Source organism: Labrus mixtus, chromosome 8 (genome assembly GCF_963584025.1).
Source record: "Labrus mixtus chromosome 8, fLabMix1.1, whole genome shotgun sequence".
Lineage (NCBI taxonomy): Eukaryota > Metazoa > Chordata > Actinopteri > Labriformes > Labridae > Labrus > Labrus mixtus.
Window position 1 is genome coordinate 5978559 of NC_083619.1, and position 12398 is coordinate 5990956.

A 12398-nucleotide genomic window follows, 5' to 3' on the forward strand; every position below is an offset into this window, starting at 1 on the left:
TTTATAACACAAGATAATTGGTTTTAACATAAGTCCCGCCTCTGACAGGGCTAATAGCCAATCACAGTTTAGGATTTTTGGGGTGGCCAATCAGATTTCTAGGGGGGGGGGGGGGGGGGGGGGGTCCCATGCCCATCCCTGGCTGCCCCTCTGGACACGCCCCTGGCTGCAAGTCATGCAAAGCTACTCTATAGGTTTCACAGAGTGACAGCATGAAGGGTGAACATATGGATCTTTAAGGTTAGTATAATTTGTTTGTTGTTATTTTTCATTGCACAACAAAGAGCTAGAGAAGAGATTCATGCTACACTGCATGTTTGATTCAGTCTCCATCTTACTCATTATAGGGTTTGTCACTCTCTCCACTAAGTATTGCTTAGTTGTTCATGTAGGTGTGTAAGTGTTAAAAAAAGGAAAAGGGATGAAACCAAAGAGGGATAAAAATAATAATAATGTGTAACCTGCACGGGCAGCGATCAAACAAACATTCACATCTATTCATTTCCAAACATTATTTGGCTCAGTTCTCTCTATAACACCGTGCGGCAGACAGTGCCAGCACTTTATATTACTGCACTCGATGGCTTTAATGGTGAACAAGTATGGTTTGAATACAATTCAGTTTTTTTACTTTTCTTTTGTAGTTTTGGTCATCAAAAGTTGGGTTGCTTAAATGCATTGGGCAACAAAGTCACCAAACAGGCTTTAAAAGAAATGTTTTGTTTCTGAGTAACTGTTTTACACCTGATGGCGCCTGTATTAAAGCGCCCTCTGGTGTCCCAACAATGAAACTGTGGGTACAAAGTTATCACAGCCAAAAGGAATGATGTCCAAAACGTATTTAAAAAATTAAAAAAAACAGAATCTGTTTCTTTGAGACAAAGAGGAAGATGAAGATAAACAGTGATCGTGTTGTTCTCTTCTCCACAGAAAGAAAAAGAGAGAGAGAGAGAGAGAGAGAGAGAGAGAGAGAGAGAGAGAGGGACAGTATTTTATATTACAACAGCCTGCAGGGTCATACTGCCTGACACAATCCCCTATGAGTGTGTGAGTGTAAACCAGTGTGTATGTGGAGTGTTGTCATGACATGTTAATGAGTGAGTGTGAGATACTGTGTGTATGATTGTCCATCTCCTCCATACAGGTGTGTGTGTGTGTTATTCATGAGAGACCTGAGAACCAAATGTGAAACTCAATGGTTTCTTCTGCTCTGTCCAAAAAAAAACCATGTTGGTTTTCTTCAAATTTGAGCGATAAATGATGTTAGAATGAACCAACTTGCCCTGTCACAATCTTTCTAATATGAGAGCAGAGTCTGTAGGCGAGGGGGGGGGGGGGGGGGGGACTTTAGATGTCTGAAGAATATGTTTTTTCTTATTTGTAGTCCAGTGAAAGTGTCTGAGCAGGCGGTTGTATGCAGTATGAAAGAAAGTCCTCATGGAGAGGAAAAGAGGCAGAATTGTTTAGCTTTTGGAGCGCTGACGGCCTAGCAGTTATGTTGCGCGCCCCATGTACAGAGGCTATAGTCCTCGTCACAGCAGTTGTTTGTTTGAGTCCGGCCTCGGCCCTTTGCTGAACGTCACCCCCCCACTCTCTCCTCCAAACATTTCCTGTCTCTCTTCAGCTGTCCTATCTAAAAAAAAAGGCAAAAAGGCCTCTCAAGCTGCCTGATCACTTTGTGTGAACAGAACGATATTGAATAACCTGTTAATGTTTTGAATCTGCACGAGCTGCACCTGAATATTCACCATCAACCCCCACATGGCAGATGGTTGACCCCCCCCCCCCCCCCCACACACACACACACACACACACACACACACTGTTTTTCCAGTGTACAAGATGCACCTCTCTTTTGATATCAAATTTTTCATCTAAAAAGTGGGCTGCGTCCTATATACTGATGCAACATAGCAGTATATAATGGTGAGACATGCCCTGCCATGACCAAAAGCTCAGCTGCCACCATCATCATCTGCACGCCACCTGACACGACTCGCTCCCATTCATTGTGTATTGCAAGCGGCCGCGTGCTGGGATACATAGTCACGCGGACCAAGCTGGCAGCAACGTTTTTAAAGCATCTTTTAACCGACTGCTCATTGCTGAACACAACGGAAAACATCACACAGGAAGACAGTTTAAACCTCTCCCTCTTAGAGACCCTCAAAAAACAGACTGCGACTTATTTACCCATGTGACTTATATATTCTGGATTTTACTTCAGTTGTAGTTTTATCATCTGTAGACATCAAACTTTTCTTCTTTTGTTCAGCCAGTGTTTCATTTACTCATAACTTATGAGAGACAAGAGAAAACAGTTTCCTGTCTAGTGTGGCAGATTGACCCCCAGAATGTCGACACAACAACCTCGTCGTGATGAATCCTGCAAAAATATTATAGGTTTTGATCTTTGGGCGAGGGGCTCATGTCCATTATGTCAAATCATTCCACAGACTATAGTGTTTAACAGACATGAATTTAACTTTAAGTCTTTAGTGTCATACTTTTAAATGTAGCTTTCAAAAAGTTATAATGTACGTCACTATGTACCTATTGTTGTCAAATAAAAACAGGGTATGGAAAAAAAACAAAGCCGACAGGAAAGCTGATGTGTCTGAATAAATAGAAAAGAAAGACTGAGATCTTAATTTGTTTGTGTCTGTTCAGTGTAGATGATCTCTGCACATCCAGTTAAACACCTGTCCTGTACCTAGGTGTGGACAACCATACACGTGTGTGTGTGTTTGTTTGTGAAGTGCATGTCCACCCTTTGTGCGACCCTGCAGTGTCCTCATAGTCGTGTCTGAGCCTCGGGGATGTAGATTTCGATGCTGTCAGCGCTCTCCGTGGCGGAGTTTTGTCGTACCGATGCGGCTCTCTTGGCCGCCATCAGGCGCTTCCTGGCCTCCTGCCGCTGTTTCTCGGAGCTCTCCAGGGAGCGGTCTCTGGCCAGAGGTGGGTGGTGGTGGGGACCCTTGGGTGGCTTTTTTGGCACTGGAGGAGGGAGCCGCCTCTCCTGGTGGGAGAGGACGTTTGGGGGGAGGGGGGAGAACATTTCAGGAAAAAGACACACGTCTGTGTGCGTGTGTGTGTGTGTGTGTGTGTGTGTGTGTGTGTGTGTGTGTGTGTGTGTGTGTGTGTGTGTGTGTGTGCGTGTGTGTGTGTGTGTGTGTGCACTGTATGTGCCTGTGACGCTCATCTGATGCTTTTAGTTTGATTTAACATGTTTTAATTGCATTGTTGAACAATGTCCTATATCTAAAACTATCCTGCTCTACATTCCTATCAAAAGCTTTCATGTGCATGCAAGAAGGTATTTAACTATAACAGATACTTTTAGGTAATGTGCTATCTTATGGTACGAGCTGTGCCTGAACATGGCTTCAGTTTCCCTCTGCAGACATCCTGCTCTACATTTCAACTGAGGTCACACATTTTCTTAATATGAATCCATGTATCTTAAAACTGGGAGAATATTTGACCTGTTTTGGTGTTTGGCTGTAATGGCAGCATGCAGGTAAATGTGCCTAACCCAACCATGTCAACTTAATGTGCTTACAAAAGGATTTCAGTACTTTCCTTCAATCACACACGACTGTGCTTTAGTTATTGTTTTTTAACCTGTTTAAACCTGGGAAACGACTGCACATATCAGACACTTCAACATCTATTAGCCTGGTGCATGCAAAGGGTTAAATGCTCCCCTAACTGAGCTGCAGAGCAAATAGCATCAGTGTGCATCTCTGTATCTAAAGGCGCTTTTATGTAATCATTTTTGGAAACACTGGCCCCTTGCTTGCAAATCAGCCTCAATATAAAAAAAACAACAGCGCTTACAGCCACGCACAGTTAGAGCAGTAAGCTGAGAGTTGGTGGAAACTGCGCCGCAGTATTTAACAGAGACGTCATGTGCAAACTTTCCAGTGATCGGGAAAACAGTTCCACCAACCGAGTTCATTTAAGCTGTACTGTAACAAACTGCCACCTCATAGTAGGAAACAATCCTGATCTCAATAATGTAGAAAGAGAAAGCTCCTTTGGCTGTGCAAAGGATGTGGAAATAGAAGATGAAGTAAATAAATAAGAAAAGCTTTTTCTGATCTCAATAATTCCCTTTTCATGTTTTGTTTTTTGACATCATGTACATCTTTGTAGTGAATGAACTTCATTCAACTTGATATTATCTTATTTGAGGTCACCTGAGACTGCCTTGTAAACTGTGAAATGCAAACTGTAATGTATGTATTAAGAAAGGAACATGAGTGACGCTCCCTGACGTCACTGTCTTCACTCTGGAAGCAGCGAAACGCACAACAAAAAGTCACTAGTGGTGAGGCGGCGGCTGCAGGCGGCAGCAAGATGAAAGGAAGGAAGGAAGGGCAGAAGAAAGCATGGAGATATGGATGGAAGGACAGACATTATGGATCTACGGTGGCCCAGAGGTGCCAAGGCCCCCGTGGTGCTGTTGGCATTGCAGTTATGCTGATTGATGCGTGGCTGTTTGCAAGCGCCTTCACTGTCGACACAAAAGAAGCACAAGAAAGAAAAAAAAGTACAATAATGAGAGCGAATGAAGAAGCACAGTCAATATTCACAATGATACAGAAGCAGACACAGATGCTGACAGAGCAGGCGATGGACACACTTAGCTCTGCAGAAAGAGTATCTGTACTGCCGGAAGAACATTTGATACAAGCTGAGAGCTTCTGTATGCGTGGATTTTTACATTTGCATTGGTGATAGTTGTCGTTTAAAGCTTAGAAAGCCTGATGGATATTGCTGTTCAAAGCTGGTGTGTGGTTCTTGAAAAACTTCCCTTAACACATTGGCAACAACCTGCTAATGCACAACCAAGCTAACGTTAGCTTCATTTGTGTCCCTGTGGCTGTTCGCTCCGCTGATATCCAATCATATTTATCTGCACAACCTTTGTGAAGGTTTTATAGTCGTGATCTCATCAACAACACACATACTGTAGTATTGAGCAATCTTTTCTGGAATTGCAGAATAAAACTTTTTCAAATCATCACAAGGTCACACTTGGCTACTATTAGCATTAACAGATGATTCTGTGCAGGCTGCAGGGCTTTTTGGAATAACTGTAAGGGTTTCTATTTCACATGCTGGTACGGTAACTCCCATGATGCTTTGTTGCAAAAAAAAAAGGTCAGTGTTGTAAAAGCATTTGATTTTCTTTATAAGATCTGTGTCATGGTGACATTATTTCTGCATATTTTCTTTATTGCAAAATCTGTATTTGTGGTTTGTACTGCTGAGATATAAGGTGACTTTCTTGATTCATCTAAAGTGCCAGTAACTGGAGACAGACGGACAGACACTCACTGTCAGGCTCAAGTAGCTGAAGCGGGAGTTAAGTTCATGCAGACACAGTTCCTGCTGTGTGTGCCTTCAGAGGATGTTATGAGCGAAGACACAGCAGAGTTTAGTATCCGTACATATCTGAATGGGGGGGATGATCGTGGGTTTGAATAAACACCAAATGAGGTAGTGACAAAAAGTAAACCCATAACAGTAGAACAGTGGAGCAGTGAGATATGTCTTTGTATGCAGGGAGCCACTTTCTACATGAGACTTTCATTCAACCCATTCATAGGGCCAGATTTGAAAACTTCCATATGATACAAGTAAAAACTCCAATTATATTAGTACCAGTTTTGATACCATGGCAACAACAATGGAAGTCCAAGGAATCAATATTGAATCATTTCTTGTTTTTAACCACTAAATAATGCCGTTGGTCAAAATTGCACAAAAACTGTGCCGACGTCTTGTTGCAATCTTGACAATGCTCTCTCCCTCTGCAGGTTTCGATCCTTTTTGATACTATAGATCATTAAAATAACAGAAACTGTATTGTTTTGAAACACGTGGTATCAAAAAAGTATCAAAAAGTATCATAGTATCAAAAATTCTGATATTATTTAGAAATGTATCTCATTCATCATAGGCAATGAGTGAACTAACACACCAATGAATTCCTTCAAGATGGATGCTGGTGTTTGTCCAGGTCAGCCTTGTGGGATACCTAAACTTTTGTGTGCATGTGGGGGTCTGGGTGTGTGTGTGTACCTTTCTCTCTGGGGGTTCCAGGGGTCTCCAGCCATTGGCTCTGATCTGATGAAGCTCATCAAACTTGAGGCTTACGTTCTCGATGGACAGCTGAAGCATGTCCCAAAAACCAGCGAGGTCTGAGGCCACAGGGCGGGGGTGGGCGTTCGGGTTCTATTACAGCAGGGGACAGAAAAAATAACAATTAATCAAAATCAAAAAATAATGAATTGGCTATCAATTGTTCTCTTTTTGCAAAAGATAGTGCCCCTGAGGTAAATGTGCTTCATCTTTTCAACTAGATAAAATAATAATGAATGCCTTCATCCCACATGCACTGCTGCAGAGGAGCACACCAACACATACCAATCATAAAATACTGTAATCTGTTTATAAATCAAAAGTTGAGTCTATAAAACACACAAGTGTAAGGTGTGACTTTGGTGTTTCCGACTCACCAGGTTCTCCTCACACAGCTCCCTGAACTGTTGAAACTTCTGAGATATGAGAAGTTGAGCGCTTCCAACAGCACTCCGCATCTTTCCAAGGACTACAGCAGAGACACACAGTTTAACATCAGACACGGCACCAGCAGTGACACATCACATTCCTGCAGAGAGACTCCTACAGGTAAAGGTTTATGATTCATGGGGAACAGATGTTACATTGCTCAGTACTTTTACCAGCTGAGGAAGCAGTAGACATGATCATCATGATCTGAGAGGTTAGTTTGTCTGACTGGGGATCTTTGGTGTTTGTGCAAAACACATTACAAGAAAAACTCAGAAAGTTCAACAGATCTTTGTCATTTGTCGACTAGAATTAACTGAGTTCCTGTTTTGCGTTTGCACCCACTGGACCTGTACAGATGAGTCAAAATGACACAGTCTAAAGCAAAGGGTTAAATGCTCTCCTAACTGTGCTGCAGAGCAAAGAACATCACCATGTGTTGAGGCTGTTTGTGCGTATTTAAATGAGCCATCATGCAGTCATTAGGGGAAAAATGGCCCTTTCTATGCTAGCTAGCCTGATTGCAAAAACTGTCTGAATCACAAACATTGGTGCTAACAGCCACACACAGTTGCTGAGAGTTAGTGGTAACTGCGCCGCAATGTAATAAGAGATGTCACGCTCAAACTTTCCAGTGATCAGGAAAACAATTCAACCTCTGTATGACTTACAAATAAATGATCTGTAAACAAAGTCTGTAAATATAACTAGGGGTTCAATCAGCCCGGGGCTGTCAGAGGTGGAGAGACGCTCTGAAGCATTACTCGGGAGAATTTCAAGATATTTTTTTTTCTTTTCTTTTTCAAGTTGTCATTTCTGCTACATCCCGGGAGAAAACTTTGTTTAAAACGGTGAAACTCGTATCACATTTGTCAAGTCAGGCATCCCTGAAGAAGTGTCCTCCCTCCCGTCCCAGCTCATCATCTTTATGTGGACTGCAGGACTGAGCTCTTTCAGCATGAGAGCACAGCTCCGTGCAGAGTCAAGGTGCAGAGAACTTCTCTCCACAATCACGTTGCACGGAACAGGACAACTTGTACCTGTACGCACACAACCAGTGCAATCCCTGTGCACGTAATGAAACTGCTGCATTATGGTTTCTGTTGGCCAGTATGTTCTTCTCCACTCTTTTGTGATTGTGTCGAATTACAGGCAGCATAACGGTATTGAGGCAAACATTCTCATTATAGCATCGTTTTAGTGCATCGTCCGCCACTTCTATATTTGAAATCTAAATGTCCCACTCCTATAAGCGCAATTTCAAATAGTAAATCTCCTCGTCATATCTTGAGATCTTCCTAGGACCCCCACTCCCTCCATTTCATCAGGGATCGTCTCCTGCTGTTAGGGACATGTACAAAAAAACAACTTAGGGAGATTTCATGGGCAGTGTAGCTGACATTTTCTCAAAATTTTCAGGAGTGCATGTGTGAAAACAGCTAGAGACGGATCGTTTTGAGCTGCCATGGGAAGGAATCAACTAGAGCGATCCAACTGAAATACTAAAACATACAGTCATTTAGACTCTGTAACATGTAAAAATACAGCAAAGTTTTAAGTTTCCCACTTCCCCTGTAAGTGTTGACTTCACAAACACACACACAAACCCTTACTATCTTCTGGCAGTTCATTCTCCCGCTGGTCGAGCTCCATCTGTCGACACCAGCCATCCAAACGGTCGGTCTCTGCCTGCAACAGCTTCAGAAACCAGCGTCCGTCTCTTTGACACACCGACCGCTGCACCGCCTGCCGTTCAAAAACTCAGACTGTAAAACATGTAGAGGCTCCTCCTGCAGAGGAACGACTGTGCAGCAAAGCCAGTGAAGTGAAACAGTTTGATTTGTATCTCATGCACAAGGACGAGGAGTCAGCATCCAGACACTGTGATACACAATCCTGCTGCTTCAGTTGGTCATGAAAATGATGAAACAAACAAAACAACTTGACAGGGAGACATTTAAATACATTTAAATATGATTTAGGCTACTTAAATGGACACCTGTGAAAACAGATTCACTCTAAAATTTCAACAAGCATTGTGCCATGAAACAGTTTTCTTACGTTTTTTTAATGGTATAATCTAAATCACAATCTGTCAAGACATGGCTGAGGGTCTGGTTAGAAGCCATAAAAACCAGGAAAGGGGAGGAGAGCGGTCTCCATTGGTTGCAAGAATGTGTCTTTTGTATAGAAATCTATAATAGAATGACTGACAAAGCAATGTGTGTCTGTCCCAGTATAATAATCTGTTATCTCGTCAAAGGTAAAGAAATTTAACATGGTCGCCACTGTGAGTGTTGTTACCAGGCAAAAATAAAGGAGCAGAAAATATTGACTTCTTCTTGTGTTTAAACGTACAATGTGTTGAATTTTATTAGACTGTTTACATCCAAATATCTAAATTAATTAAAAATGGACTAAATTGATTTTTTTTTTGTCGAGTTCTTACATTAGCTCAAACATTTCTGACAGATATCACAGCAAGAGAAATCTGTAATTTTATAGTTGTAACGGGGCGTGTCTTGTTGTGGCAGCCGCCATGATGAGCCGCCATGACAGACACGGTGTGATAATCGAGGATGACTGGGAGTTGGAGTTAAAAAAGTACCGTCATGCTTAAAACCTTCCAGTGTTCATGACAATAGTTCCAACTCTGGGTAATGTTATTTTTAATTATAGATTTATCATTAAGGGTTAGATCAGTCACTTTGGATCTCTGAACATCCGTGCTGTCTCCATCCAGGGAGGAACATTTTTTATAAATACCTGCAGGACTCTTATTTGAGCTGTTTGGTGCTGGGAACTAGAGGTTATTCAACTCTCAATGCTTTAACTGAAAACAGGTGAATGAGGCAGGTTAAGTTTATTAAGTTGAAGGGACTTCACGAGATGACTGGGACTCCAGAGTCAGTGATGTCCTTATGTTAGTTAATCCCTACAAGCAGTTTTTTCATATAACACGTGCTTTCTAGAGTATTAGGAAAGCCTAAAAAGTGAAATGAATGCTGTGATTATCTCATCTTGAACCTCCCTGCGTCTGTTCTGAGCGGGCTCCCGCATACCTCAAGAAGAGAAGAGGTGTGGAAGTTGACGTCGAGCGAGTCGTCGGTCACACTGTCTATCCAGGGGTCTGGAGGGGGGAGGATGGACGGGTCGAAGCCCACATCGTCGTAGTCATCAGAGGTACAGGCGTGGTAGTGGTTCCCTGAGCCCTGGATGCTGACGGTGGACGTGGCAGCATCGCGCGAGTACTGTCGAGAGAGGGCACCGGACGACAGGACCTCCACGTCCGTGTCCGAGTCTAGAGGGGTGTCCATCGGGTCGGGCAGGTCCAAATCTGCCTGGAGAGAAAAATGTATCCACCTCAGTACCTCTCTCAATGTGAAAATGTTGGTTTGAGGGATGCAGTGCTTTTATTTGTGAGCAGCTGATAATCAATGACAGATTTTAAAAGTCAAATCAGTTTTCAGATATTTTTTTGGATGATAAAAAGTCCCCTGGATGTAGCAGGAGAAGGAGTGTTATTAATCTTTGCTGAGTCACAGCAGTAGTAGAAGCTTACCTGTACAGCGGCCGTCACACTGTTGGAGCGCTGGAATCGCCGATACCTGACCACAAGAAGAAAAACAGTGAGTACAAAACAGAGAGATTATTATTCCACCTCCACTCCCTGACTGTTCAAAGATTCAGGATTTATTTGACCAACAGTCATATTGCTTTGGTCATGATGAAAATACGATAAAAATGTCCTAATAAAGCAGAACTGGAAAATAGGGGTCCTCTCATGGTTCCAGACCTGGGAGGGTCTGAGGCCAAGCCTTGATCCCTTGAATCTGCACTGAAACAGTCTGACAGAACAAGGTGCTATCCCTTGGCATCAGTATAGGCTCAACCAAATATTCCCTCTGAAAGTACACTGGAGGAGAGGGGCTTGAAGTTGTCCTGCACAGGGCTCTATGGGTGCTGGGAAAGTCACAAGCCCCCCATGGTCCTGGAGAGGAAACGGAAAGCTGCATTGCCGAGACAAATGAGTGCCATTGTAGTTTTACAGATTCACTCGCTACAGCGATATAAACACATCAACAAACACACATACGGTCATTGTTCTGGACCGTCAAAACAGAGTGTTTTATTCTGAAAATAAATCAGATGTTTTAATATTGCTTTGGTGTCTGACTTCCTGTCCCGCTGGATCTTTTCTATGAATTGATGTGCCATGCTCCAGCATCCAGCAAAAATAAAAGGTTGCATATCTGTTGCAGAGGGCTCCAGACCGCTGGAACGGGGACGGAGCTGAGACGCAGCGCAACGGAGCCAGTGGAAACACACACTGAATAAAGTAAAAAACAGCTCCGCTTCAGCATTGAGTAATGGACCAAACACGCATCTGGTGGAATTTAAAGGTCAGAGCAAAGCATGGAGCAAAGTTGTAGGAGATGCCTGGTGGCGCCCTGTTTGAACAGCTTTTCTCCCTTATTATGTCAAAAACATACATTTAAAGGAAACAGGTCCGAACATACTACGACGAGGTGGAGGGACAAGAAACAAAACCCTATAAGAGATAGTGCTGCACAGAGAATCAAGATTTATATGAAAGACTTCTCTCAGCTCCTTCCAGAGTCCTCCTACAGAAGTTTATGTACCGACAAGCTGGAACAGACAGATCTCTGGAGTCAGTGAAAAGTGTTCTCAGTCACAGTTATTGGAGTTCATCACGGAGGATAACCTTGGCTGAGGAGTGTGTGGGTGTTTGTTGTGACCAGAGAGAGAGGAATAATGACATGACAGCCGGAGATGACTCAGCTACACTTCCTGTCTCAAATCAGCAACACACACCTTGTGAAAAGGACTTGCCTGTTTCAGATTAATATTAGTTTGAATTATCATGAACTCATTCATCTTGGTTAAATGAATGTTAGTCTGTTTAAGTCGTAATATGCTGCCGATGTGTGACTTCTATCAATATGTGGCAGTCAGTCATGTTGAGTTTGACGTCAGTCACTACAAATTGAAAATTCAGCTACATATGTTAGCTGGGGCGTCTACAGGATTTCTGGGCCCCATGAAAAAGAATGAATCCCCATAACTGCAGCCAACCCTGAGATATTGTTAAAACCAAACCTCAACAGATGAACCATTATGAGCTTTAAAGGTCACATATTATTCTCCTTTTTAACAAGTTTGAATAAGTCTCAGAGCTCCCCAAAACATGTCGGTGAAGTGTCTTGTTCTAAATCCACTCTGATCCTGTATTTGATCATGACTATAAACCCCTCTATTTCAGCCCTGCTCAGGGTTAAGTTAATCAGTTCCGCTGTGTTGCTGACTCTAAGATGCAGGCTGGCACTAATATCTGACCTCGTTTTTTTTTTTGCCATCTCATCCATGCAAGTCTCAGTGTGATGACAGGAGTGTCTTCATTTTGAACTCTGATTGACCATGCAGGTGGACATGAACAGGGACTCTAGACGAGGGAAAGACCACCATTCAGAGTCAGAAACAAAATCAGGTTTAACGCCAAGTAGGTATATAGAGGCAGAAATAAAGTGAACAGCAGTACTCCTACTGGCAGTGTAGAGAGTCAGGGTGGAAGATATGGTGGTGCTCATACACAATATCTCAGGTCTTTTTGGGAAGTGAAAAAGATCCAGCCAAGAAGGACGGTGTTGTACCCAAGAAGCTTTGAGGGTGCAATGGAATAAAAACGCTATACAATAGTTAATAAACGCATTCTTGCTAATGTTCAACAGGTCAAAGTGATGGTAGTGTGGAGTGTTAAAGCGGGGTAAACACCAAAAAATCAGGTCGATTTGTCG

At 42.7% G+C, this 12398-nt stretch overlaps 2 protein-coding genes across 5 annotated transcripts in view; one reads left to right on the plus strand and one right to left on the minus strand.

The window, feature by feature from the left end:
* Positions 1-12398, plus strand: part of LOC132978695 (epidermal retinol dehydrogenase 2-like) — a 489977-nt gene that overhangs the window by 93106 nt on the left and 384473 nt on the right. The gene's annotated exons all lie outside the window — the stretch shown is intronic.
* LOC132978690 (disks large-associated protein 1-like) overlaps positions 2657-12398 on the minus strand; it is a 97843-nt gene continuing 88101 nt past the window's right edge. For 2 of the 4 annotated variants that reach the window (XM_061043951.1, XM_061043949.1), the window contains exons 11-16: positions 10145-10190; positions 9645-9923; positions 8190-8328; positions 6531-6622; positions 6094-6246; positions 2657-3019 (exon numbers count right to left, since the gene is read on the minus strand). In XM_061043951.1, the coding sequence (XP_060899934.1) occupies positions 2795-3019; positions 6094-6246; positions 6531-6622; positions 8190-8328; positions 9645-9923; positions 10145-10190 (934 nt within the window). In that variant the 3' untranslated portion in view covers positions 2657-2794. Of the gene's footprint in view, positions 4520-6093; positions 6247-6530; positions 6623-8189; positions 8329-9644; positions 9924-10144; positions 10191-12398 lie in introns of all 4 variants that reach the window. The other 2 variants (XM_061043950.1, XM_061043952.1) reach the window with 2 other exon arrangements.